Raw genomic sequence first — 27,805 nt, 5'->3', positions numbered from 1 at the left:
GCCCTTTGCTCATACCCTCGATAGAGGCCTGTTTCCGTCCTTGTCTGGTGAGCTGGGATCGACATGGTTGGTCCCTTGATCTTGAGTAAGAAGAATGCAAGAAGAACCTTCCAATCGAGCTTCAACCCGAATATGAGATTAACCTCCCCCATGATCATTCTCTCAGTATCCCACGGTCTCGTTCTACATCTCAGATAGTGGAACTGCCTACAAGACATACATTGAATGTCTCTGCACCATTGCGTTTTTGGCCGAGGATACCAAAACTAGAAGTAGTATTACCCACTATATATCAGCGTACACCAGATTGTTCCAGGCCATAGGCAATATGTAAACGACTTCATAAGAACCAAGACAAATTTCTGCTTGCGATGATGGAAGGTCATCCAGGTATAGCTGAAATCCGGCGCTGAGGGCCGAGGACTGATAATTCACGGTCCTCAGTATTCGTCGCTGTTGACGTCCCGAGGGTAGCAGTATTTACCGGCGGAATAGGCTCATCGTCGCTGTGGATTTTAATTTTTTTCCATTCTACAGTGCACGCCCCAACGAGTGACGCACATGAAAGCGCAACAGCCACATAAAATGTGTCAGTGACCGCACCACTGTATGCGGAGACCACACGACTAAGTACCTCTTGGTCGAGGCCTAGCGCTCTAAAAGAGGTCGCACCTGATTCTAGAAGTACTCGAGTTGTAATTGGTCCGGAGGGTAGTATGCCATCAAGGAGGCTGGTGAGACGGTTTGTCAGGATCGACTGACCAACGACAATAAATACAGAGCTACCAAGTGTCTGACAGAATATCAACACCGAGATTGCCATTGCCACATCGTGAGAATCGATAGCATTTTGGACGGCAATCAATGGCTGCTGCATACCACATCCATCACCGAGACCAAATATGATTTGATAGAAGACGTATTGCCATCTTTGACTGGAAGGCTTTAAAGTCGTGAGAAGCCCTGTACCAATAGCACGAACCACTGAGGAAAGGATCAACAGTTGGACATAATTGCCGGTTGTAGAGGTGATAACGCCTGACACCAGTGAACCACACACAAGGCTGATGACGAAAGGTAGATTGAGAAAGCCGGACTGCAACGCTGATACTCCTAGAACGGCCTGGAACCAAATGGGCAAATAATAGATGACAATCGCAACAGATGAGCCTGCTGTGAAGGTAAACCAGCAACACGCCAACAAGGTGCGCTGCTTGATTAACTGGATTGGTAGGAAAGCCTTTTCTCCTTGTCTTATCTGGAGTAGAATAAAAAGAACGGTACTAGCACCTGCGACGATAAAAAGTGTGATAACTCTCGAGTTGCTCCAGGAATACTCCATGCCACCCCATTGCAAAGCTAGTAGTAGAGGAATGGTTGAAGATATGAGTAGAATTGTACTTAGTACGTTGAGTTCCTGGAGGACAGTGGCGGGTGATCGATGATCTGAGTGCGGATGCGGTTGTCGATCTGGGCCCAAGCCACTTGGTGGCTCAAAGACGAAGGATACAACGATGACTGTCACGACGCCGATTGGCACATTGATCCAAAAACACCAGCGCCAGGTGATTTTATCGGTCAGGAGACCTCCTATAACTGGCCCAACGACAGAAGCAATCCCGTACAGAGCGCCGAAGATACTGTTGTAAATTGGTCGCCAACGCAGAGGAACTGTGTGACTAACGATAATGAATGCTCCAGCAAATATTCCTGCACTTCCAACGCCTGCAAAAGCGCGACCTAGAATGAGGACGGGAGAGGAAGGGGCTGCAGCGCATAGGATGGATCCGATTTCGAAGACTATGGAGGCGCTAACAAAGGTCCATTTGGCGGAGAAAATCTTGAAGAAATTGCCGTATAAGAGTTGGAAGATGGCTGAGGTCAAGGCATAGACGCCAGCATACCATCCTACATCGGTCAAAGAATTGAAATCGTCGGTAATCTTTGGAATAGCCGTGGCAAGAATGGTAGTGTCCAGAGCCACGAGGAAGACGGCAAGGATGAGGCAGATAGTGATTAGAAAGACAGGCAGCTTAAAAGTCGATCGTCGGGAGTGAAGCTCATGGCTGGGGCTTCTTCGCACATTAATGCTTCGTGAAGCGGAGTCTTCTGGGCTATGGTTCGACATAGTCCTAGCTAGGGTCCCATCTTCATTCGGTGGCATTGTTACTCGCTGAGGAGCGATATTGAAGTCGTATTCTGCTTTTAGCTTCACTATAATACCTCTAGTATTATCCTGTCCTCATCGCTGAGAGAAACCGCAGAAGGCAAGCTAACACGAATCCATGACGACATAATTCTGACACTTAGCATCCTAGTCTATATTTGGTCATGGCTAATTGCTACCTAGGTACCTATTAGCAGCCACACTTGCACTCTATGAAGTAATTAGAAAACAAGTTTCGCCGCTATAATTGCACTAGAGATAGTAGTAACGTCTCGTATGCGATGGGATCAATCTGAAGCAACCGCTCGATCGCATTATCAGCTAGACGACTAGGAACACCTTCTGTGCAGTATCCAATGAGCCGCCCGGTAAAGTCTTGGAGCTTGTCGAAAAGCTGGTCTATCAAGCCATTTACTGCGGAGACCCCTTCAGTAGCTTCGAGAAGGAATGCCAGAGCGCCAGATATTGTGAAGCAGGTGCGTATGGGGTTAGCTGCAGAACCCCCGAAGCAAGGTCCGAGAGTGTGTTGACTGGCTGAGTAGAACACTTTAGCCTCTGCCTCAACGAGGAGTGCTTCTTCCGAAGGAACCGAGCTGCTTGTGTTCATCCTGAAGCCTGCTGTCAATTTGGTCAATGCTCGTGATTTGCCAAAAGAATTTTGGTCCGGAGACTGATCGATTTGTAGTGTCAAGGTACTTGTTGATGGCGTCCTCCCTCAGCTCGCCGAAAGTTTTGGCAGACATCTGACTGTGCCGGAACTAATCAGGTGGCAAGATGGCGCTTGGGTCTTCTAACGGACGGCAGCACAATAAGAACAAGAAAGGTTTCAAAAAAGACAATAGAAGCTGAGGAGGAACGTCCACTTTACCAATGGTTCGTCGCTGTCGGCTGTTTCCAATTGAAGCAGTGCTCAGTCGTGGGATCGGCCTCAATGACCTGAAGGTTTCTTGCGGTGAATCATACTTACCTAGGTATATAGGCATTGGGCTGAAATCTCAAAGATATTCAGGAGCGGAACCTCACTTCTGGGCACTTTTCAAGCTCAGAGCACACGTGATGCTCGATGCCAGAAGTGCGATATCTCAAAGCAGTAGGCAGAGCACATAGGCCGCTCGCAATGAGCTAGATTCGCGCCGACCTGCTGAGGTTCGAAAATTTGGGGGCAGCTGCTGAGTGGCGTGGGGAAGGGGTGAGCCATTAGCACAGCAAGTACAAGCACCCAAGGGCCAGCTGTAACGTGGCCGATGGTGCAGTAACACGAAATGCAACCAAGGCAAGGCAACATTTGGACATGTCATTGACCAGGTATCTAGGTATGATTAACTCATTTGCTCAAAGGCAAGGAAAATCATTCAAAGGTGTCATCATGCCCGTTGAGGAGGGGACAGATATGTGCCTTGCGAGGCCAGAAGAGCAAGGATTTCAATAGTTACAAGAGCTTTCTGCTCAAGATGACATGACTCAAGAGGGACGTTGAACAGTCATAAGAGCTGAATCGTCACGAGTCATTATTGTGAAATGCCAAGCACCGTGACTCGATCAGCTTTCCAATTTTCTTAACTCTGAAATCATCTCCTAGTCTCAACAAGAAACACATCATGTAGCCTCCCTCGTGGCGCTTGAAGTTCTACTTTCAAGCTTCTTATCTATCGATCGCCCCTTGTCACTTCGTGTGAAGCTGGGACTAGCTGCCTCGATCTCGAGGTTGGCTGGAAAAAAAGAATATATCGAATGCTGCGGACAGATTTGACTAGGTAAGCTTGTGACCCTCATGCCCATGCCCTTCTCCCATCTTCGTTGCATGATTACACAAATTTTTCATATCTGTCAATCCACTGAAAAGCTCTTCGGAGCACATGATTGAGACGAAAAAATCGTTGTTGAAATATGATAGCACCTCAAAAATGAACAAGCCTTAACTACCCACAAGTTTCTGGCATGTTTCAGATGCTAATCCTATCTAAGTTCCTCCATAGTTAGCCATCCGTCATGGATGCGTCAGGAGATCTAGGCTTTGACTATACGCCAGAGTTGCCCATCGCAATCTCGTGCGTCACTGATCGCTATCTATTATTCGACGTCAAGATCGCGACATGGCTTCGCCGACAGCACAACATCTGTGGTGTCACAATTGGTAGTCTGCCACTAGCACCATCTCAGAACATGTTTCTCGGTGTTCCGGTTGAAATAATGCCGGAAGAAGCCCAGCTACTTGTCGAGCGAGGGATCGGGTTTATCCTAGATGATGCCCGTGCTCATGATGAAGCAATACGCGCCTCTGATGGTGCGAGACGTGCAGATTACCTTGAAAGGCTTCGTAAGCAGGCAGAGCAGCTTGAGACCGTCAAGCTCCAGGAGAAGGCTGAGTCTAGGAAACGTGCCTTGGAGAAGCAGTCGAAGAAAGCGGCAACCTCGAGCGTTTCTACGCCAAGTCGGCCAGACGCCAGCCTACTCGATTTTGACGACGCAGAGACTACACCAAGTTTTGCCAACTCTGCCACCACTGCCATATCTGAAAAGGAGTTCCAACCCTCAGCAAGCTACGGCATAACCCCAGCAACATCAAACCATCTCCTCTCACCATCCATACCCACCTCCACATCAAACTCCATCACACCCACAATCCCCAATCTGCCTACCTCCTACCCGCTTTACCGTCATCTCCACGACAAAGGCTACTTCATGACGCCTGGGCTGCGCTTCGGATGCCAGTACACCGTGTATCCGGGTGATACACTACGGTTCCACTCACATTTCCTTGCGGTGGGCCGGCAGTGGGATGAGGAAATTGACCTGATGGACATCGTCGGCGGAGGTCGGTTGGGCACAGGTGTCAAGAAGGGTTTCTTATTCGGTGGAGAGGATCCCGCGAAAGGAGAGGTCCGGACCTTCAGTGTCGAGTGGGCTGCTATGTGAGCTACAATACCATCCTGGGGCTCTCGGGAATGGTCGGGGTTTCCTTGGGATGGCCTTATGATGAGATGAATATAGATAACGATGACACGATCATAGATGAGACTCAAGACTATCACTGGCCAAGTCTAAAGTAATTGAAAACTATCAGCTCATCATAGACAAGAGCCCTCTTTCAATCTTCTCTCTCAGTCTACCAAGCGTGCAATCCACTTAAAGCTCACCGTGCACGTTCTGCTTTTTCAGACGCCAAGCAATTCTCACTTAGTCTCCATGTCGTCTCGTCAATAATGTAGCACATGCGACTGCTTCTGACACATCCTTGCGCAGAAATGCCAAAGTGCTCCTCAGGCACAAAATGAGAGTCGTCCACTGGCGGCATCTACGTCAAAACATCGACTGTGCGAGCTTGCTTCCGATGAAAACTCTAGCCCTGTCGATGGGACATTTCGAGTATAGCCCAATCCGTGGGCCAATCTGTATGGCCTGTCGTGCAGCTTTCTCACCATCAATCGGTGTGCGTGTACACGAACTCTGTTGACGTTGGGAGATCTGTGCTCAATATTCCAGACAAGGTCGAGCCACGACTCAGCACGATCTGGACGATTAGGGATCCTGCAGTCATGTGTGCCATGCATGAATAATGTTATTCTCCATATCCGTCCATTGTCGATGCTCATAGGTAATCCATAGCTTTCCATTTGAACTTTCGATTCGCCCTGTCTGCGGGCCTCAGCTCGATCTGGTTTCCATGTAACTCAAACACCAACTTCCTTCCCTCCAGACCATCTTTCCCAGACAACAGGATTTCATAGCGGAACACCGTATCCTTTTTCGGTAGTGTCTTAACCTCATCTTTCGCCGTGACAACAACGAACGTAAATTTCGTATCTCGAACCACGATGCCTTTGATACCAACTTTCCCGACATCCGCACAGCGCACAACTTCCATCTCCGCGCCGTGGAAGTCCGCACTCGCGAGCAGCGCACCGTGGCTCTGTGCCGACACCTGTTTCGGCCTCCCTCGGCTCTCAACGACTTCACCGTCACGCATATAACCCAGGACTTCCAGCATATAGCCGCGCCACAGCTCGTTCAGTCGCTTGTAGATGTCATATTTGATTTCTTCCTTCTTCAGCTTGAAGACGCCGAGTTGTCGCTTCTCTTTGGCGCTGAGTGGTTGGGGTTTCCGCTTTCGAAGGAAGTACTCTTTTTTGTGGAGTCGGATGTGCCGCCGGAGTGCTCTTTGGTCTGACGACGCTGTGGGCTGTAGTAAAAGGGGCTTGTTCTTGACTTTGTCGGTGAAGATGCGCGTTGCTGTGTCCGGAGAGTGCGCACGAGAGAGGAGGGTGTGGGCTGGGTGCGAGATCGTGGCGGTCACGGGTGTTCGAGGTGAGGATGTCATGGTGGCTGCATGTAGTGGTGAAGGACCAGACTCACCGTTTGGGCTTATACTTACTGGTTGGAAGCATGAATATGGGGACTTGAGAGCCGCGAACGGTGGAACATGAAGAATATTGTTGCCGCAACAAACCCGCAGGTGATGAGTTCTGAAATTTAAATCGCCCGGCTCGGGATATCATGCTGCTTTACTAGCTATGTACTTCAAAAAGTCACCGCGATGCCGCTTTTGCGCACTTCCAAAAACTCCAAGTTAGTCGGACATTGACCACATGGTGTATTTGTCTCCTCGTAATAAGTTCTGTGCTCGCTCAAATCCATTGCCTATCTTCGACCGGCATAGATCTTGCACGTGCACAAAATACTCGTCTGACTGAGCAGTTCAACATATGGTTTCAGGCCACCCGTGATAGGAAAGTCTCCGCGAAGGTTTTGTGGAGCACTTGTTGATTCATTAATTATCGTCGTGGTTCCTGCTGGGAATGGATCACACATACTCATTAGCACGGAAGACGTTGCTTAAATTTAAGAAAAACTCAGCTATCTCACTGCACAATGTCTGAATTTCCTACAAAGACATATACTGTGGCCTCGACAGGCCACACATATGATTATATCCGCATCCAGGCATCCGCTCCAAGCAAAAGTACAATTGCGTTCTTCCATGGCTTTCCTGCTGTTGCCTCTGGATGGCGACACCAGATTAAGCACTTCGTCGATCAAGGCTACGGAATCATAGCCCCAAATGCGCTTGGCTATGGCGGCTCTTCCAAGCCAGAATCTCCATCTGAGTATCGGAGTCGGCTAGCGATTGCAGCTTTCGCGGAGATCCTAGATCATGAGAATATCGATACCTGCCATGGAGTTGGCCACGACTTTGGATGTCTCTTCCTGTCGAGACTGTATAACTACCACCCGAAGAGATTGTTGAGCTTGACATTCATTTCGGTACCTTATAATGCTCCAGGAGTTCCGTTTGATCTTGAAGCGGTGAACCAGTTGACCAAGAAAATGATTGGGTTTGAGAAGTTCGGATATATCCAATTCCTGATTACAGACCGTGCGCCAGGACTCATTGAGCAGCATGTGAGTCATTGTCAAGCTTCCTTTCTTTGTGGTGCCACCACAAGGTAGACTGACATGTCCCGATAGCTCGCCTCATTCCAGTCCCTTGCCTACCATAAGGACGTCATCACGAAAGCGGATAACTTCTATCCTCCAGGAAAACTCGAAGCCTGGCTAGAGGCAGATCGAAATGATCACAACGTGCTTACTAACTCGGAGGAAAGTGCAGCATGGTACGACGCGTTCAGTAAGGGAGGATTTCGTGGACCACTCAATTGGTACCACGGGATGAGTGGAAATATCAACCAGGAGGAGGAGAAGGCTGACTTGGCAAGTGGGAAAATGATCAGCAAGATCAATGTTCCAGTACTTGTCGTAGATGCAAAGCCGGACAAGAGCAGCATTCCAGGCTTTATGGAAGGGTCGACAAAACAGTATGCAGAACAGGTGACTGTCAAGACTGTTGAGACGCAGGGTCATTATCCGCACATCACTTCCAAGGAGGAGGTCAATCAGGCAATAGGTGATCTGATATCAGGGGTTGATTCGTGAACTTAGCTCTCGTGAGCAGAGAGACGATGTGTATGATATGCTTGACATGGGTGCATCACTCACCCTACCTGAATGAAACAAACCTCTCATCTCACCATCCCGACACCAAGCCATGCAATGTCACGAGGAGGAATGGGCGTTGCAAACAAAAAGGAGGTCTTCAACAACGACGCAAGCAATATTGGAACTCAAGTCTAAGGAGCGTCAGAAAAGGTAATTGGTTCCTCATACCTGCTATTTTTGACACCTTCGGGACCTCAGTCACAATCAGGCGGAATGGAATTGACCTGATATAACTCCCAGCTTCCATCCTGCAAGGCCCTCCACCGACCACTCTACATTGAATGTTACTACAATGCAGCAGGTCTCATTCGAAGAACATTTTCACCTTAATGTGGGAACCAATTCTGCAATTCTTAATTGTGTAGGTCTGTGAGTGAATTTTCTTTAGGTGGTGAAAGTGCTTGGAGGAGAGGCAGCTTCTCAATGGTACCAGTGCTTGGGTCGTGATGAAATGAAGGTCCCTATTACTACTCGCCACGGCTCAATGGGATGGCTTTCCATTCCTACGTTCGCGTCAGGTCATGTTTCAATGGCCTGAATATGGTCGAGCAGTACAGCAAGGCAGCTACAATGGTCAAAGGGATAATGGGACGCCTGTGAAAGTGAGGAGGATCCTCACACTGGTGGAATCAAAACAAAGTGAGATTAGCTGGATTTGTTGTTTGGAAGAGAAGGCACGAGTGAGGTCACTACAAAGAAAGGATCATCCGAAGAAAGTGATGTGAGTGGTTCACAATTTCATTGTTTGCAGTCATTCAGACGACCACTTGGTTGGTCCTGACTGCGATTCTGCATGCCTTTTGCACACACTGTCTCTCTGTTCCTGTGATGTTTGAGTGATGAGGACGCAATAAGCGTCAGTCAATCGCTCACATTCCTCTATTCGCACCATTCTTTGACACCAGCCAGTTCATGGAACTTCTGCTTGGTTTGCCACTTGTGGTCCTTTCAGTTGAATCCACGACGGATGCTCTGCTTGAAGCGGTCGAAGTATCCGACTTGCTCAGTGGTGTTGCCTGCGGTAGCTGGGATGGTGGTTAGAAAGATTCAACACGGCTCAAAGGTTTGGAAGTTTGAACTCACTTCCTTTGTCATTGGTGGGTTTGGTGCCAACATTGACATTGCTGAGTCCTTCACCCAAGACAGTCTTCTTGTCATCATTGTTGATCTCAGGTTTCTTGGCGAAGATTTTAACAGGGTCGAACTTGACGTAGGTACCAGGACCTCCATCTGGGCCAGGAACATAGTGCAAGTTCATGGCGTCTCGGTTCATTTTGACCAGACCAAAGCCGTCAAGTTCGAAGCTCTTGGGGATAGGTTGACCATTGGGACCGATGACGGGTTGGACCATGATTGGTGGTGGAAGATATTGACCTTGTCTCTTGCGATCCTCGTTGAAGACGAAATTGACTCCTTCGGTAGCAGTGGTCAATTCATCAAGGTAGTCAGGAGATGGGATGATTCTGGGGTTGGCAGCAGCAATGTAGAGGAGTTCGCGAAGCTTGCTCAAGGCAATTCTCTCTTGGTCGGTGACAAGCGGAGATTCAAGCATGTAATCAAAGGCGTTGAGGACAGGAGTCTCCATGCGGATGATTCCCACGAAGGCACTGTCCTTGAATTTCCAGGTGTTCACCATGATGCCCAAAGAGCGACGCCATGCTTCGAAGAGTTGACAGGAATCCATTGTGAATGGATGAAGGAATTGGAAAGGCGGAGACGCCGAGAGTTGACGAAAGTGAAAGATGGGGAAGAAAGGTATGAGTCTGGCGGGTCTTAAATAGACAAGGTCAGACAAGGTCGGCAAATGAGACGGGGGCTGACAGTGAAGACGAAGATTCTATCAGTTGCCACGGTCTGTCGACTTCACTGTTTGCGGCTATTGAACCTGAAGGTTGCAGTCAACGACGTCGTCGTCCAGCCGGTGGCTTTGGAGGCACTGAAACGGAAAATTGTTATGCCATGCCATGAGTGTTGGAAACATTGGCAGCCTGGATCTTCTTGCATCGGAAATCACGTTATCAGATTCGCTCTGCACAAAGGTAGACATGTACTCTTTATGGTCTCTTGGGTGTTGTTATTGCTATACTGGCATCGTTTCTAATCCCGTCATCTCAAGAACGACCTCGCCAAAAGACAGGTTTGGCCGTACAGGGCGGTCCTACAGTGACAAATGATGGACGCTATATGAGTAGATTTATATTAATCTCTTGTTCTCCGCAAATCCACTACCACGGCCTAGTCAAAATCACTTTCTGCAGTAGCCAGGGCTGTCAATAGAAGTCTCCTTGTCTCACAAGGCGAGATCAATCTTAATAAGTGTCCATTTCTGTAAGCTTTGAAGGCTATAAACCACCCAACATAATACCCTAGCTGCCTGTAATTGACCACATCGTATCATTCCCACAACCTCATTTATGTCTACCCCTGCCTGAATCTGGAGGCTACGCAATCTGTGGCAGCGGCTCCAGATCTTTGAGAATCTCGGCAGGGATGATAGCCTTGCCAAGAATAAGCCCAGCCTCGCAAGCCTCAGAATCTCTGCAGGACTCAAAGGGTATATGACATTCAGTTACCTGGCAGGTGCTTCGGGTTTAGATCGGCCTCAGAAACCCAGCCGAACACAAGGTGATCTCTCGGTTTGATGGTACGTTATCGACAGTAAGACAACTAATGCATCAATTCACCATCATTACTAGTGAGTCCTCGCCACCTATAAAGAACATATTTTTCCCCCTCGATGTCAAAGCAAGCTTCACAGAACCTCCAGGTGAAATGTCCTGTGGGCAAAACCTCGCTTCGAGTCGGCAGGCACAGTCATAATTTGACACAAGAAAATTCAGGGTTATGCAACAAATTATCATGGCCTTGCCCTGCCGTGCCCAACATCAACCGTTACAGAATATATGGTACATTGAGTGTCCAAGCTGACCATGGCATCAAATAAGTCCTTCCCAGTTGGTATTCTGTTGACCACAAGAAATAGTGTCTTTCCGTCATCACCCCCAAGAGTACACGCTGTGGCGTCTCCATCAACCTGAATCTTGTGCGTGATGTTCCCCTTTGCATCCCTTCTGACAAAAGCATTGAAGTCAAGCATGCTGAGCCAGATACCATCTTCGGAATCAATGCAGAACCCATCAATAGCGTGAAATCGAGTTTTCTGTTGCCCAGCTAGGAGTGGTAACTCGTCGACATTCCACACCACTTCACGATCCTCAAGAACACCATCGTCACCGATCTCGAATCGATTAAGTTTCCCAGCAAAAGTCTCCGCGACAAATAAGTTCTTGCCGGAACTATCAAGTCCAATACCATTTGGAAAGACGATGTCCTCAGCAACAATTCTGACACTCTTGTCCGAGTCAACCAGCAGAAGCCGGCCTTGAGATGGCTTCTCACCATGCAGAACACGCGCGCCAGTATCATCAACATAGATACGCCCTGCACCATCGATAACCATATCTCCGCAATATCCCGTCATGACCGACGACAAATCTGCATATAGCTCACTTATGCCATCCTTATACTGATACAATCTCCCATCGAACATCGAAGAATAAATGAGCGTTCCGTCATCCATAAAACACATCCCATTCGGCTGGTTTTCGACCTCCATCAAGACCTCTTTACTGCCAGAGGCGTCGATGGTGTAAATCTTGCGGCCTGTCATATCCGATATGTAAAGTCTGCCATTTCTCCAGCGCGGACTTTCTCCAAAGTAAAGCCCGTCGGCAAGCAAACGTAGCTCAGCGTCAAGAACCCCCATTGTCGAGACGCTTTGAGGATCCGGCTTGTTGTGAAGTCCGTCGGTGTGAAGCTCAGCAGCAGAATCATGGGAACTAAAAACTGGGGTAGGTGCGGGGATTTACCCCAGCCGGCTTCAAGTTGAGCACACAAGCATAAATGCCCAGATGCTGGTCAGGGGTATGTAGTTCAATAAAATGGTCAAGTAATTCTAAATTGCTATCTTCCTTGCTAAACTGTAACTTGTGTCATTGTTCTCCGGCACGTTCATGACCCCTCACCCTGAAGCTGTTGGTGTTAAAGGCGCCGCCACTGACCGTCACACGAGCATATTGAGTCTCTCAACTTTGCATTATGTCATCCGAGCTGCGGTGGGTCTGGGCGGTGCTCTTCGGGGTTTAAAGGAGGATGGTGGCTTTGTCGGATAAGCCTGAAGCCAGCCTTCTGAATCTGTTCATGGTGAGGTTGGGGAATCGAATGGTGTTCTGCCTTGTGATGAAATGCTGATGGGCTTGAGTCATGAACGAGATTGTTATCGTACTGAGAAGGATTTTGTTTGATTGCGAGGGATACAAGACGCCGATGCTTCACCTAGAAGGCTTTGTGTGACGGCATCATTGTGCTCTCCTCCAGCAGCAAAGTCTCATATTATCCAGCCTGGATTATATACGAGACCTGTCTTTCGATCAATATCCTTTGTTCTCTCTCAATTACTGAAAGTATGACGCTGTCTTCATCCGATATTTGATGATGATGGGACTGATGATGCTGAGGTCTTTCATCTTGATGCGCGACACGATTGTCCATTGGCCGGGATGGTGATAGGATTGTCTCCGTGTTCTGGTATTTCAAGATAATTATCAGCTGGTTGTTGGGTGGCAGAATGGAAGCGACATTCCCTGTTACCGTACCTCAATATCTCTTGCTGTTTCCCTCTTGCTTTTGACTATCCTCCACAAGATAACCGCCGAGGGTGGTAGCGTTACTACCAGCCCTGCAATAGCCACAATAGCTTCAATTGAGATGTGAGGCATTATATTTGTGGAATAGATGTTTCATTGAGTTAAGGGGCGCTATGCTGGAAAGAACTCTGATTGATACAGCAGAGAGTTTGAAAAAAATGTAGGAGGCTTCGTATGTCGTGAGAGTCCTCCATTGAAATAGTTCTGAAGTTGTATAGATAATATCCTACTAGGTAGCCCAGAATCTTAGGGAACGGACAAAATCTTTTGTCGCCGAACAGGATCGAATCAGATATGCTAAATGGTATCATGGACCCACTCTCGACCTTCTGAATCCCAGATTCTGGGAGGTACGATCGCTGTTTCTTCTAGCAGAGTCCTGGATCGTTCTGACCCTCCAGGGGTTGATAGACGATGGGTACGATAATATCTCGCGGTGTGGCTGTGATTCTCCTGGTCGAATCATCCTGGTGGTAGGTATTGAAGGGAAGTCCACCAGATTTTGGTTTGGGGCGGTGGATGCGGTAAAAGCATGCAAGATTCTGGCACTCTGCCAATGAGATATGACAGAACGCGGTTCCAGATTCTGGCTCCCACCAATAAAGCAGGTCGGGCCAGGGCACCAGAATCTGCTCAGGCTCAGGATTGTTTGTCGAGCTCGATTTAAGATTTTGGGCAGCGCCAGTTCCTATCGTTAGGCTTATTTCAATATTTGGCTGGGCAAATCCTAGGCTTTCCAGAATCTGGCTGGAATGTCATCAACGATCATTTACCGGGCGTGACCCTTTGGTTCCTAGGTAGTGCAGTACGAAGGTGCTTTTCAAAATACCATTGAAAGATGAGCTCGTTGCTTATGCTGCAGAGCAAGGATGCCAAATTCGACCTATCCAGATTGTGCTGGCCGAGCGCGCAGGTACCAACCAAAACACTGTTGGAGTCGTAAAACTCTGAGCTGATTATATCGCTCACAAAACATGAGTACTATTGAAGAGAGACACCCAAGGTCCCCAGACACCGAACCGTGCATTGTCAGTCCCATACATCCCAGGCCTCATAGTCAAATACTGATTTCCCTGTTGTTTGATGTTCAGGCTGCTGAGAGTGGTGCCTCTCAAGAAGCCGACGAGCAGCAATGTGACCATTCTCTGAAGCAAAACTCCGTGCCCGTTCGTACTGCCTACTCCCTGGTCCTTTGACTTGTGCGCCAGCATTGAGAAGAAATTGCAGCATATCAATTCGACCATGCTCAGCTGCTCCTTCCAGTGCTGTTCTCCCCCCGACTTTCGCAGGTGCAGCATTTATGTCAGCTCCCTTCTCCACCATGACAACAGCGATTCCAAGATAGCCCTTGATAGCCGCAAACTGTAGGGCGGTTGCCCGGTCATATGGAGGCGCATTCACGTCAGCCCCATGCTCCAACAGAGTCACTGCAATGTCTAGAAGTCCCCGTTCAACTGCCAGTTGCAAAGGTGTCCGTGACCTTCTCCCATCCAATCTCAAATTCACGTCAGCTCCGACGCTCAATAATTTCTCGACAAGTCTTAGATCACTCTCGTCAACAGCCGCCGTTAGAGCATCCTGACCGGTTCTCTCATCCACGATTTTGTTCACATTTGAACCACCAAGCAAAAGCATGTTTATCACCCAGAGATCTTTGCTCTTGTCAAGTCTTATCGCAAGCCCCAGAGCAGATTTTCCATACCCATCGATCCAGGTGCTTATAGGCAGGTCGTCTCTTGTAGAGTGGTCTACCGTATAGCCATGTCTGACAATACTGTTAGGGTCGATGCTGTTCAAGAGCAGTAACTGGATCATGCCGGCATTTGATCCAGCAATGGCATGCTGTAATGCTCGACAGCCAAACCCACAGGGGTAGCGCTTAGCTCGACCTAACTTGCTTGTCAAAAGCATTTGCATGATTTGTTGGCTCTTCGGGATAGCCACCACCAATGCCTGTTCATTTACAACAGCTCCCAAATCTAGAAGAAACTGGGCCATGTCTATGGCATTGTTTTCCACGGCCGCGACAAGAGCTGTATATCCTATAGCCTGAACAGCAAAAGCGTTAACATCAGCTCCGTTGTCAATCAGGAGATGAATAGTTGGAAAATCATTCTTCTCGACCGCCACCATCAATGCTGTTTTGTTGTTGAGTGGGTCCAGGGCGTTGACATCAGCACCAGCATCAAGTATGTCTCGAATACACGAGTAGTCGCCCCATGATACTGCTTCTGGTAGCACTGAAGCAGAGAACGGACTGTAAATCTCTCGGAAAGATTGCTTTTCCGTATCGACTGCTGCTCCTGCAGCCAGGAGTCTTTGGATGAGATCAGCATCTCTTTTGCATATTGCCTCTCGAAGTGGAGTGCTCTGTGAGTCACCTGACGGTATATTTACGTCCACACCAGCCGTGAGAAGCAAATCAGTGACTTCAACTCGTCCGTTGGCAATAGCACAGCCCAACGCACCCTCCAATAATTCCACAGCGACAGACCGGTGAGGTGAACCGTCATTGAGCAGAAGGCGAAGCACAGAGATATCTCCCCTTCCGGCTGCAGCCTTGATTGCAGCTCTGAGTTCGCCCGTTTTTCGAAGCTTGAGATCAGATTTAGATAAGGCATTGATAAGAGCTTTATTATTGTGGTGTATGGCTGCAACAAACGCTGCACGCTGGAGCTCTTTTCTTACCCCAATTTTCGCCGAGTCTAGCAGAAACCAAAAGATCTCAGGTTCACCGCAACTTGTAGCGTTTTCAATTACCTTTTTCGTAAGGGGAGCCTCATGACTAAGGAAGAGTTTGACAATATCCAAGTTGTCTGTCTCCACGGCAAGGATCAATGCACGTTCGGTGACTAGTGCTCCTCTGTCCAATAGCAATTTGATCAACTCGGCTTTAGTGGGATGGGTTGATTGTTCCAGCACCGACGTTCGCTCATCGTCGTACGAGGAGGAACATTCAGCAGATGCATTAGCACCAGCCTGAAGCAACTGGCGGGCTATATCGATGGTATCGCACACAGGTCCATTACTTATGCATACATAGTGAAGCGGAGTCATGCCAGTATGTTCCTCCGAGAAGTTCGGGTCTGCACCGGCAGCAAGAAGGACAGATACAAGTTCCAAATGAGCGTTTGCCGCGGCTTCGATAAGTGGGGATGAGCCCACAGCAGGATTGACATTTGCGCCCGCACGTAGTAGAAGCTGCACCAGTTCGATCCCAACATGGTCCATATAGTTTCCACGGTCATCGAAGTGAGCAATGGCAATGGCTAAGGGGGAACAATAATTGGACAGGCATAAATTGACATCTGCCCCTGCATCCAATAACACTCGAACGATATCAGCATTAGGGAATTGGCACGCGCGTTGCAGTGGGGTGATCTGCTGGCCCGATTCGTCAATGCATCGGAGCTCGTTTGGGTTAAGGCCAGAATCCAATATCTTTTGGACTATATTGGCGTCTTTCATCCTGATTGCGAGGGCAAAAATTTGCTCTGCGAGGGCTTCGACCGTGGGTTCATTGATGGAGAGAAGATATTCGATTAGACATGCAGTGGAGTGGCGCTTAATCCATTCGTAGGCCTTGCTGCTCGTGTCGAAGTCCGGTCTTAGAAGGTTGTTTGAGAATATGAACAGAGTCAGATTAAGAAAGTCAACCGCATGCAATGAATTACTTGATGTTCGAGTGGTCTGTAGGTCTGCAGCATGACCATTGACAACATATCTGGGCAACGCTGCTTTGAGATTTCGATGAAATGCTGATGAGCGATCATTTTTGCCAATACGCTCTCCAAAGTGCTCAACGATGCTCGCCTGGAAATCGTCTGTATTAGTCGCTGATGTTGTTTCAACACTCCCGGGATTGTGCAGGAGAGTGTGTGCTGTATATCCATCATTAGTAGGCAAAGTTGAATTCTTGGTCTGGCTACGAGATGGCAAGCAGGAGGCAGATTGTGACAACAGCAATGGACCAAAAAAAGGGTCACTGAGGTCCAACGTCACATCTTACCTTGGATGTTGACCACCGATTTGAACTGCATGAAAGGAATGGAGCTCATGAACGTAGATACACGACTTGTTGGAGTGAAGAAGATTGGCGAAGGAGAGGCGACGCGATGGTGCAAAACTGAAGCCCCATGTCGTGGTGTAGATATCGTGATGCCTTTCGGTGTTCGTGGTGACTGTGCTGTCCCTGTCATGGAAAATTCATCAGCTGCATGGAGTGAAAGTGGGCGAGACTACCTTGCAAGCTGGGGCCGGGCCTGTATCGGGATATTGCTTTTTTGACCTTTGTAGACTTCATTGGAAGCCCGTAAATGCATACTTCACTTTCCTTCTCGTCTCTTTTCCGTTTTGTTATCTTGTGAGCCACAGCAATCCATTCTTCACTGGACAAGTTCTTCCGAAAGTCCCATTTCTTGAAATAAAGTTCGAGTTGAGCTTTGCTTGGGCACGTTAGTAGTCAACTCACGCCACCAAGGAAAGCAGTCAATGCTTACGTAGTCTCGAAACCATAGTCCTTTGCCAACTTGTTCTTGACTTCACCAAGGCTCTTGTCTTCCACTAGATACATTGTGCGGATAACGTCCTTCAAATCCTCCCATGATGGATTATCAGCACTGCTCTTGGTAGTTGGCCCAACCATCTTGTCTGGCAGAATAGGCAGAATCAGTGCTAAGTGTCAATGGAAAAGGTGAGATTACAAGAAGATCGGTTGAAGGTCGAGGCTGGGGAGGTATGACATTTATGTCTCAGCGTTTGGGCGTCATCCCAGTGAGTGCTGCGAAGTGCACAGATTTTGGCAGCCTCCCCATGCCGGGCTTGCAGGTGCCAAGGCTCAAGCAGCAAATGATTCGAGTTGAATGGGTGCGAATCCTGGCAGTTTGCTGAGGTTGGAAAGTGGCGGAGTCTGGGGTCTTCATTGGGGAGTGACCAAAATCTTGCTGCCGCTCTTACTCCGTAGAATCGGTGAGCAGTTGCCTAGCATTGGTGCCAGCATCCAGAAGGCCAGTGGAGCGCTGGTCGGGCGGTGTTGGGAGACAACCCCAGCATTGCCCAATTGTAGTTCAAACGGGGGAGGCAGACTTGGTCGTGCAAATAACTGACTCCCGTATCCGGAGAGGCTCACCGAGTAAAAAGGACAGTCTTGCGGACCTCAACACATCTCAGAGTTCGGAGAGCCATCTGCGCACGATGAGGTCGGAATACCAATGCTTTGAGGCACATCCTCATTACTTGTAGAACACCCCGGTATCTTGGGTATGACCGGATCGAGCTCAGTCAATGTTATCCAGAGAGAGGATGAAGTCGTTGAGTTTCCAGCATTGCAAACGTTGAGTTCTGTTTGCACACAAAATGTTGCATGTTTCCTTAATTGCTTGCGGCAGACTTTGGCACAATGCAGCTCCGGTGGTGTCCGGAGTCTTAACACTCGGCCTATTTTGTGGTTTACAATATTGTCTCTGATAGCAGCAGGTATTTTGTGGGATAGCCGACTTGAAGTTACGCATCCCGAGTTTGGTTGGTATTTATCTGGCTTGCATTGATTGATGTTAGATCTCAAGGCTGGCACGAGCACGTTGCTGGCCACGGCTCCCCCCAGGCATCGGGATTATTTCTCCTACCCCACAGTCCCGGGCAGCTTTAATCCCGACCACTCATCCCACCCCTAGTTGCTTGGGTTATGGAGCTACTTTCGCAGTGATCATCGTTCCAAATTGTCCCGGTTTTTGAGAAATCTGGCGCTGGCAGTACTTGGCGTCAGTGACTTGTTATGTTACAGAGAAAACGCAAGGTTGCCCTGGCCTGTGACAGATGCAGGCAGACAAAAAGAAGATGCGATGGTTTGCGACCAGTATGCAATCCCTGCTCAGCTAGGAAACCTCCTGCCCAGTGCACATGGTCTGCCGACCGAGTCAAGAGTGTCAGGTAGGACAGACCCTGCATCACTTATTGAGATTCCCAAGCTCTTGGTTCCAATTGCTTTAAGTATGGTCTTAGCCCCATCGACTGACACAAGAATAGCTACGTGGAAGCTCTGGAGACACGGATCAGAGACCTCGAGCGGACTGAGGAGGAAAGCAGTTTGCATAGGCCACTTTCAAGTGTTGAAGTATCAGCGGCAAACCAATTACCACTCGCAGGAAGGACTCAGCAAGCAACAATCGAGAATGACAGTATCTCCTCTCCACCAGCGGATCGTTCGAATTCAGGCAGGGAACCTGGCGATGACGATGAGGACGGGACGGCTGTGTCCGGGGTTGATGCCATGGGCACGAGTTCAACCTATCTTCTTTATGGAGACAAACCGGAGCAACCGGGCCCCAACTATTTTGGCCCTTCTAGCACAGTCAGTTTTCTGTCTCTTGTCCGCCAAGTTATATCTCGGACAGGGAGTCCTTTGTTATCGAAGGGCATGTCACCTGAATCAACAGCCCACGAAGAGAGCTCAAAATCGAAAGGAAACTCGCAACGTCTGCATCATGTTACGAGCAGGTACCGAGTGACAGCATTCCATGTTCCTCCGCGACGAGAAGCAGATGTGTTGATGGCGAACTATTGGACTTGGGTTCATACCATGTACCCCATCCTTCATAAACCGACCTTCGACACCAGATATCAGGCACTATGGCAAGTGTCTGAGCAGTCTCAAACCACGCTTGAAGATATTCTCTTTCACTGCAGGCTCAACGTAGTGTTTGCCCTAGCAGCACATTTTCGATCCGAGATCGCTCCTCTTGATAGGAGGAGCATGAGCGAAACATTCTTTTCGCGCTCAGAGCACTTATTGCCCATGGAATTGCTCGATTTTGCCAATCTCGAAATGGTGCAGAGCCTTGTACTCATGGCACAATATTTGCAAAGCACAGACAAGCCGAACTATTGCTGGAGCATTGTTGGACTGGCCATCCGAATGGCTCAAGCTATTGGCCTGCATCTTGATTCTCCAGAACGAGTTGTTGCCGGGAAGAAGTACGATCAAGTCGACGTTGAGGTGAGAAAGCGCGTCTGGTCAAGCTGCATCCTGTTGGATAGGTAGAGTCTCCCTGATACTCAATCCTGTCGACTTCATTAACAATACTACCTAGAGTTCTAGCAATGACATATGGAAGACCACTCATGATGCTTTCACAAGTTTCCCAACGAAGTCTACATCTCCCTTCACCAATTGATGATGAGTATCTTACGAACTATCCCGAAGCACCAGGCAAGCAGCCAGATGGGAAACCCAGCATGATGGCCTGTTATTCGCAGACTCTTATGCTGCAAGAGATTCTTGGCGAAATACTGTCGTCCTTTTATCAAAATGATCAGACAATTCCTCTATCAGGCCCCTCCCCCAGGAATCCTTCTGCCGAGGTAAGTAATTCGACATTGGTCAGCAGACTCAAGAACGGCGATTTCCAAGACTTGTTTCGACTCGAGGGGAGGCTGAGCTGTTGGTATGATGGTTTGCCATCGTTCCTCAAGGTTCATCAGACTGCTTCGAACGTGCACTTTGTTCTGCAGAATGCTGCCACTGCGGTGCCAACAGAAATCATTTTAACCAGGCAGGCGAACGCACTACGCACTCGGTGAGCCCTCATCCAAAGCAGTACCTTTTGTTTTACCAAGGCTCATCGTGAAAATAGATGGCTCCATGTCCGCCTCTTTCTCTTCCGTCCCGCGTTACTCGCAGTTCTAGACCAGGACCAGAGTCCGCTCACAGCGGGCTCCAGCGTAGAAGGAGGGCCTGGCACCTCACTTTTGCACCGAAAGATGCTGAGTACCCTGGCCGACCTGTGTATCCAAGCCGCTGAAGAGTCGATCAATCTTATATACAGTAACTCACTTACAGAATTATCTGCATTGTCTGCGTGGTGGTACAACGTGTTCTGTGAGTCCATCGAGACTGTGGATCCTCAGGTTCTGTCGCTAACCCTTCTTAGATCTCCACAACTGTGCAATCGTAATCCTCATTGCCCTACAGTGTCCTTGTCTACGCGAATTGAGGCAAGAATCAGATCTCCAGCAGACCTGGCGAAAGTGTTTGCAGGGCCTGGAAGGATATAAGAAATACAGTGATATCGCAAAGCGATCACACCGCGTCCTGCAAATGATTGACAGGCAAATCGTCGGACAAGAGTTCGGTAAGTCGTCCAACTCTCGGTTTTGCATATCTCGTACCATGTTAATGTTCTTTCAGATCGACAGCATCCATCTGTCGGAATAATTCGATCACTTGCCGCATCTCCTGGAGGTGGAAATGGGATAGAGTCGCTTGCTGGGGCCATGCCGACGAACTCAGCGGAAGAATCACTTACAGCCTATGGATGGCCCTCTGATATGCAAACCGACGCATCTTTGTTCTTCCCAGATGGAGACTTCTGGATGGGCGACTCTGGTGACGTCTCTTGGTTGTCTACTATGCCTTTTGTGACGGGAATGTCCTGAGGTGTGCTTCCTGTTGGTGGGGTGGGTAAACCATTACGGGCTGAAGACTGGAGATCAGCAAAAGAAAAAAGATAGCCTAGGTGTCTTTTCTGTAAGCGAGACTATGTAGATATCTTCTCAAAGCCGTTAATGACTGACATTGACATATTTCGCTACAGAAGACTCTCATCAACCACAGCTGAGGGTGAGTGGAGCATCGACTGGCTTTCTCCACGACACTTTGATGGCTGTCAAGTTGAAACTCACAGCATCTTCTCACCAGTAACTATCAGCAGTGTCCCCAATGATGAAACAAATTGACTTGTCGATTTCTTGCTATGGGCGATCGTCGGTTGATGGATGCATCCTCCCGGGATAATGTGGCACGTCACGTCAGAGACTTGGACAAGAAGCATGAACAGATATTCCAGCTGCTGGAGGTGAAAAGTTCGGAAATAGATCCCCGCTTTCAAAACAGAATTGGTTAAGCTCAAAAGTCCGCCACTGCCAGAGTCTAACCAATGCGCGAAATTACGAGGCATTCGGTTTGGGTAAACGCAAAGTTACCTGGTCCCTTTTTTAGGCTTTGATTGCCCAGGTAGGGAGGTACCTACTGTAGGCGCCCTCGCTTCTAGGCCTGCGACTCTGCGAGGAACTCGGTATCTGTCCCTCGTAAGCGGACTTCCGAGTCATGCAAACAAGCGAGCGAGGTGCCCCCGGGAACCCCGTCTTTGGAGTTGAACTCGCTAATCTTATCGCCACGCCCAAAGGCTAGATATGGACTGGTAATCTCCCCATTCATCTCCCAAAAATTCTCAAAGTTCCCAGACTCCAAAGTAACACCATCCTGTCGCGTCCCGAAGGTTTCGAGTGTTGCTTCTCGAAGTCTATTCATCGTCCTCCTGTGGAAAGTGATAGAAGACACAGTTCCTCGAGAAGTTCCGTACTCCTCATTTCATGCAAGCCGCCTCAATAGCCTGAGCTGAAACCATGCCCAAAGTGTCGCTTGAGGCTGCAGTCAAGCGAACGATGGCGTTGGTGGCACCCAATGGACCACAACTTTACGTGAAACAGTCTGGCAATTGACCGGATCAGTTCACCACGGACATTTGAACACGATGACCGTTGGCGCAACGGTTGATGCAGGTTGCAAGTTGCGTTTAGAAGGAGGAAAAGTCTCTGCCACGAGTAGTCCGGATCGCGATTCAGCAGACTCCAGAGTGGATTCAATGGGGTCAGTCTTGACATAATTGGCCCTTCCAGAATGCAGGTACGGTTTTAGTTTCCCAAGTCAGTCAAGAGTTGCCATCTCCATCGTTCGTCTGGGCTGTCGCCCTGTGGATGCAACCACTTTTCAACTTCCACCACCGAAGTTTACCAGGGTGCCCCATGGCGTCGTGTCAAAGTTCCGATGTACTGCAACTGCCAGATACTTATGATGCGACCCCTCCTCCTTTTCACGCCCTTATCGTCGTTCTCGGGCTTCACCTCGTTATCTTGCATTAACCAAAGGCTTGGTTTAACATTCTCGATCCAGCATGCCTCTCAACGTACCCTCATGGCTACGATGGTATCGAAAGCCTTCTTATCGTGACTTCAAGACATTCACTCAGACGATCAATGCCGACATCGAACAAGGTGTCACGTCGAGAGCACCTTCTATTATCTCTCAATCAGATGACACCATCCCTGGTTCACTTACCCTGGATCGTGTCCTCGCCAACAAGACATGTAAGTCAATCATGATATCGAGGCTCTGACAATGAAAGAGCAATTCTGTGAGTACATTTGCTTACTATCGTGCCACAACAGGTAGTCCTCTGAGTTTGTATGATTTTTATATGTATCTCAAACACATAGAACTATCCCCAGAAAACCTAGAGTTTTATATATGGTAAGGGCTCCAAGGAGCAAATCGGGACAACTTCACTGACAATGAGGAAGGTTCAGAGATTACGAACGGCGATATCGTGAAGATGCAAAGTCGAGTTTTCAAGATGCTCCAGTAGCTCATGACACAACAAAGCTACTATCTCAGGAACGTGGCACTGCCATAAATGTCTACTCGACGATCAGTCCTGAGCGCCAGCCTTCACGAGAGGAAATTCAGAGCAATGGTATTATTCCTGTACAATTTTCACTTAGTCTTAGCTAACACTATGTAGACTTCCAGCGGCATGTTGAATCCCTAATGCCCACACAGCATGGTGACCACGCGACATCGTGTCAGTCGTGCAAACGGGGATGGCAATTATGGTCGACATCATCCCCTACATCATCGAACACGACGCTTCACGAGTACAGCAACAAACAGGAACTGCAAGCGATGGTATCATATTTCCTGACTTCCTCATCCCCTAGAGAACTCAATCTCCCAGACCGTATGCGACGAGACATCTGTTCCAGGATCGCTACCTCGGACGCCCCAGAGACACTTGCACCTATCGTGAACCATGTCTACTACCTGCTGAAGAACTGCTCCCATCGCAACTTCATCCGCCTTGGCGTCAAGAACGGCACATTCGAAACTCTCTGCATGGTGACCATCGTCGGAATCACATTCATCGCTCTCGGCTTCCTCGTCATGCTGCTCATTGCGTTCGCGTCACCTTCGATCCATCATTCAATCCGCTGGCGTGGCCTCGCCGCCGCACCGTTCTGGATCATCGGCTTCTCCTTCATGTTCGCAGGCACGCGCGGCTCCTGTTTTCTGCTTCTTCTCTTCACACGACGACAGGAGTTGCCCTGGGAGCGTATATCGAACGACGAGAAAGCAGCACATAGCCCTAGAGTCTCGGCACTCATGAGATTTTTCAGCAAACTCATGATTTCAGAAAAGAAGATCAAAGTAAATGATCAGGGATTGAGGAATCTGCAACATAAGATTGTCATTCAGAGTGTTGTGGGGTCGATCTTCGCAACGGCGATTCTTGAGGTGGTGTTTCTTTGCTTGCCAATCTGGAAATGATCGTTCGCTGCCGGTGATGATATGAACAACTCTTTCTATGTTGGTTTTGATACCCCACGCAGATATTCCGGAGTGGCTTTTTTGGCTTGATGACTTTCATGATGGCTGGGGCATGGATGGGATTGGAATATCTAGGAGTGTAACGTGTTAGTACGTATGGAGGACGCTTTACCCATTTAATCAATTGTTAAATCACTTCTCTAAATGGAAGAGACACTATTATCTTTATATTTGAGAATTCTACACCTTTTTCCTCTTGATAAGATAACCACATAGGTAGGAGTAGGTAGTACCTCGTAGTTGAAGTGACACTTGGTCCGTAATTTCAACAAAGTCGACCATTTGCTGTGTTATGAAAATCCGAAAGAGTGAGGCCGAACTCCAAATCTGGTGCTCAACATCCCTTACCGCTTGCCTGGTCCGTAAGTCGAAAGGTCGCCAGGTTTACCTTTGCTGGGTGACAAAAAACCGAATACAGAAGGATGGGCATCTGCATTAGGCGACTGACTAATGGATCTTCATGGTGGGCGACTTGGGCATCAAATTGACCATTGCTGGGCCCTGAAAAGCCAGAATGGGGCAATTCTCCCAGACTAAACAGGATACTCGTCATGAGATACTTGGTCCGTAAAATCACAGTCACCAAGTCATTTGTTTGCTGGGCCATGAAAAGCCGAAAAGGGGAATATGGAAGTCCAAGAGAGGTCAGTGGGCGACTTGGTCCGTAAAGCCAACCAAGTTCCCCAAGATCAAGGCCTCATTCTCTTGGAAAACTACAAACGAGATGGCTCGTCGAGGTACTCGTACGAGAGCAGAGCATCGACTTCTGAATGTCTATTTCTAGTCTATGGAATCGTTGGCAACGCTGATTTATGACAACTCGATATGGAACCCGCTTCTAGGATCGCACTCAGATTCGCGCGAAGTTTCAATGCTAGGTCGAGGACATTGCTCAGAGACAAATCCAACTGATCACGAAGGTGCTACAGTCGACTCATTTTCCATCTCCCACCACTCCTCATGCAACCCTCTCAGATCCAGCGTTCCATTCACGGCCTCCTTCCGCAGGTACGGTGAGAAATCCACACTATCCTCACCCTCCTGACTCTCCGCCGCGATCTTGTCCTTGACACTCCATCCATTCCCGAAGTACGTGAATCGATTGCCTTGCGGGTTCCTGTACGTGTATTCAAAGTCCTCCCACCTGACTTCTCTCCGCACGATGTTCAGGTGTGTTCCTGAGCCGGGCCAGATGCCGTGGATCCGTCCGCCAACAAGTCCGCCGTTGTACCACGACGAGCATTGCTCGGAGAGCACGGTTTTTGGGAAGAAAGACTCGCAATACGCGCGGAAATCACGCGTTGCTGCCCAGGATGGTTGGATTGTCCGGATGCCCTGGGTGCGGACTTTGCGGAGGACTTTTGCCAGGTACGTCACCTGGTTCTCAAGGCTGTGAGGAAGAGTTCCGCCCGGGCCGGTCGAATTGGGTCCCAGGAGTAGGAAGAGGTTGGGGTAGTCTGGCGCAGCGAGTCCGAGATACGAGTCGGGGAACCCCGGTGGACGCCATTTGTCCTGTAGATTTGTGAATGTCCCTTCCTTTGGTGCTCTCCGAGGCAAGTCTTTGGGTCCGTAGATAGGGAATGCGGTTGTGAACGATATGTCTGCGCCTGTGGCACATAATATCGCGTCGACTTCCCGGTGAATTCCATCGGTTGTCACAATGCCCGTGGGAGTGATGTGAGAGATTTTGGTGTTGATATATTCCACATTCGGTTGAGCAAGCGCTTCGAGATACCCGGGCCCTGGTGTTAACCGACGGCAGTTGGGAGAGAATCCCGGCGTCACTGCCTTCAACAGATCGGTTCTTCCGTCGAGACGATGAGCCATTAACTTTGTGAAGTCTTCCCGTGCTTGAACACTCTTTTGGCCATTCTTGAAGATAGTACCAAACCGAGTGTAACTTTTAGCCTCGACCGATTTTCGAAAGTTGTTGTATTCCTCCGGCTCCTGTGGCGCCAGTTCCCGTTCGTCCGAAGTCGAAGGAGGTATTTGCTCACCTCCGAATGAACCAGCAATCCAGGTCGGACTACGAGCATAGTGATCTACGTGAGCGGCGACCTTCTGAAGCTGAGGAAGCACTTGAAGGCCACTAGCTCCATTGCCTATCAGCGCTACCTTCTTCCCGGTCGGATCGAATTTTGGATCCCACAGGGACGTATGTCTCAGATGACCTTGGAATGTTTCAAGACCGGGATACTTAGGGAGCCTCGGATCACTGAAGTGACCAGTAGCAGTTACAAGGAAGTCTGCGGAATCGGTGAAGGTTGTCCCATTGTGCGTCACTTGGACCACCCACTTCGCTACAGCCGGAGACCACTCAGCGTCGACAACGCGGTGATTCAATCTGATGAATTGTTGCAGATCGTATTTATCAGCGACAGATTTCCAATATGCCTTGATCTCTGCTCCTCGGGCGTAGTTGGATGACCATGTGGTTTTTGGTGCAAATGTTGCTTGATACACGTCGGATGGTACATCACATCTTACCCCAGGGTAGATATTGGCATTCCATACTCCGCCCTTGCAGGAAGTTAGTCATGATAGCGCCAGAAAGAGTTGAGTACCTACCACGTCTTGATATCTCTCGTAGATAACAATCTCAAGCCCAGGCACTTTGTGCGTGAGCAAGGCTCCAGTGGTGATACCGGCTGGGCCTGCGCCGACAACAATTACTTTGATACTAGGATACTCATCGATGGGGTGGTCTTCAAGTTCCAAATAGGGGAATATCGTTCTTAGCGGTGCTCTTTCTGGCTGGGCAGGTTGCGCAGATGTATGAATTTTGAACAGTTCGTTCGACGACGGCTCAAATCCATTCCGGGAGGTTGTCACTTGGACCGGATCTTCGAGAGCATGAGGCGCCATCCCGTTTGCAGCAATCTCACAAAGATCCCAGTACCGGGGAGACTTGCTGCTCATAACATGAATCCCTTGGTGGGAAGCTGCAGAAGTCTTTCATGAGCCTTACTGTAAGCATGGCGGAGATCCACGCGAAGGCGTGCTCGATCTATCTTTCGCACTTGGGTCTTTGCCCATCCCGACATCTCAGATAGACACACTAGTTGGTGTAACCTGGTTGGGCTCTGGTGTGACAAGACTCCATGTGGCCTGCCGTTCTTGCCGCTGGTCCTCACTGTGGCCTATGGTGTCTGATATTCAGGAATACGAAAGGGCTGGAGGAGCATGCAAAAGACGTGTAAAACACGTTGGAACCTTTCCTCGGTTAAACCCCTGACGACTTGGCATTTTCCACATCTCGGAATTCAGCAGTCAAAGCATCAGCTTCCTTCAAGTTCTTGAATATGCATTCTACTTTGATAATCCTTCAAGCTACGTATTCCACCTTAGTCTGTTCTCCGATGAGCGGCTGATGTCTTGATTTCGGCTATTCGGGCTTCGACTTCGACACCTCCAGTCAACTGTGGAGTGCCTGTGGCAAAGCCTGCCGCGCATTGATACGTTGTTTGCCATGAAGCTACAAACAGAGAATGATTCGGG

General features: G+C 48.9%; 10 protein-coding genes across 10 annotated transcripts; 4 read left to right on the top strand and 6 right to left on the bottom strand.

Annotated features, from left to right (window-relative positions):
• Window positions 1-382: 382 nt before the first annotated feature.
• Window positions 383-2,164, bottom strand: LTR84_005470 (uncharacterized protein; the record flags this gene model as incomplete). The annotated part of the gene is made up of 1 exon (XM_064849039.1): window positions 383-2,164. One exon carries the CDS (start codon window positions 2,162-2,164, stop codon window positions 383-385), a length of 1,782 nt encoding a protein of 593 aa, XP_064704253.1.
• A 1,992-nt stretch (window positions 2,165-4,156) lies between these two features.
• LTR84_005469 (uncharacterized protein) lies at window positions 4,157-5,083 on the top strand (the record flags this gene model as incomplete). Its single annotated transcript, XM_064849038.1, has 1 exon — window positions 4,157-5,083. The coding sequence occupies one exon, from the start codon at window positions 4,157-4,159 to the stop codon at window positions 5,081-5,083; it is 927 nt and encodes a 308-aa protein (XP_064704252.1).
• Window positions 5,084-5,756: 673 nt separating this feature from the next.
• Window positions 5,757-6,485, bottom strand: LTR84_005468 (uncharacterized protein; the record flags this gene model as incomplete). Its single annotated transcript, XM_064849037.1, has 1 exon — window positions 5,757-6,485. The coding sequence occupies one exon, from the start codon at window positions 6,483-6,485 to the stop codon at window positions 5,757-5,759; it is 729 nt and encodes a 242-aa protein (XP_064704251.1).
• Window positions 6,486-7,036: 551 nt separating this feature from the next.
• Window positions 7,037-8,098, top strand: LTR84_005467 (uncharacterized protein; the record flags this gene model as incomplete). The annotated part of the gene is made up of 2 exons (XM_064849036.1): window positions 7,037-7,567; window positions 7,634-8,098. The coding sequence occupies 2 exons, from the start codon at window positions 7,037-7,039 to the stop codon at window positions 8,096-8,098; spliced, it is 996 nt and encodes a 331-aa protein (XP_064704250.1).
• Window positions 8,099-9,109: 1,011 nt separating this feature from the next.
• Window positions 9,110-9,845, bottom strand: LTR84_005466 (uncharacterized protein; the record flags this gene model as incomplete). The annotated part of the gene is made up of 2 exons (XM_064849035.1): window positions 9,110-9,186; window positions 9,245-9,845. The coding sequence occupies 2 exons, from the start codon at window positions 9,843-9,845 to the stop codon at window positions 9,110-9,112; spliced, it is 678 nt and encodes a 225-aa protein (XP_064704249.1).
• Window positions 9,846-11,018: 1,173 nt separating this feature from the next.
• LTR84_005465 (uncharacterized protein) lies at window positions 11,019-11,927 on the bottom strand (the record flags this gene model as incomplete). Its single annotated transcript, XM_064849034.1, has 1 exon — window positions 11,019-11,927. The coding sequence occupies one exon, from the start codon at window positions 11,925-11,927 to the stop codon at window positions 11,019-11,021; it is 909 nt and encodes a 302-aa protein (XP_064704248.1).
• A 1,969-nt stretch (window positions 11,928-13,896) lies between these two features.
• Window positions 13,897-17,512, bottom strand: LTR84_005464 (uncharacterized protein; the record flags this gene model as incomplete). Its single annotated transcript, XM_064849033.1, has 4 exons — window positions 13,897-16,748; window positions 16,877-16,901; window positions 17,192-17,312; window positions 17,367-17,512. 4 exons carry the CDS (start codon window positions 17,510-17,512, stop codon window positions 13,897-13,899), a joined length of 3,144 nt encoding a protein of 1,047 aa, XP_064704247.1.
• A 1,190-nt stretch (window positions 17,513-18,702) lies between these two features.
• LTR84_005463 (uncharacterized protein) lies at window positions 18,703-21,300 on the top strand (the record flags this gene model as incomplete). The annotated part of the gene is made up of 6 exons (XM_064849032.1): window positions 18,703-18,710; window positions 18,892-19,902; window positions 19,956-20,441; window positions 20,499-20,743; window positions 20,796-20,996; window positions 21,053-21,300. 6 exons carry the CDS (start codon window positions 18,703-18,705, stop codon window positions 21,298-21,300), a joined length of 2,199 nt encoding a protein of 732 aa, XP_064704246.1.
• Window positions 21,301-22,817: 1,517 nt separating this feature from the next.
• LTR84_005462 (uncharacterized protein) lies at window positions 22,818-24,247 on the top strand (the record flags this gene model as incomplete). Its single annotated transcript, XM_064849031.1, has 4 exons — window positions 22,818-23,010; window positions 23,092-23,173; window positions 23,224-23,396; window positions 23,445-24,247. 4 exons carry the CDS (start codon window positions 22,818-22,820, stop codon window positions 24,245-24,247), a joined length of 1,251 nt encoding a protein of 416 aa, XP_064704245.1.
• A 972-nt stretch (window positions 24,248-25,219) lies between these two features.
• LTR84_005461 (uncharacterized protein) lies at window positions 25,220-27,226 on the bottom strand (the record flags this gene model as incomplete). Its single annotated transcript, XM_064849030.1, has 2 exons — window positions 25,220-26,827; window positions 26,876-27,226. 2 exons carry the CDS (start codon window positions 27,224-27,226, stop codon window positions 25,220-25,222), a joined length of 1,959 nt encoding a protein of 652 aa, XP_064704244.1.
• Window positions 27,227-27,805: the final 579 nt, after the last annotated feature.

The sequence above is a fragment of the Exophiala bonariae genome, assembly GCF_035927105.1.
Source record: "Exophiala bonariae strain CCFEE 5792 chromosome Unknown scaffold_20, whole genome shotgun sequence".
Classification (NCBI taxonomy): Eukaryota; Fungi; Ascomycota; class Eurotiomycetes; order Chaetothyriales; family Herpotrichiellaceae; genus Exophiala; species Exophiala bonariae.
This window is presented reverse-complemented; position numbering and strand designations above follow the sequence as displayed.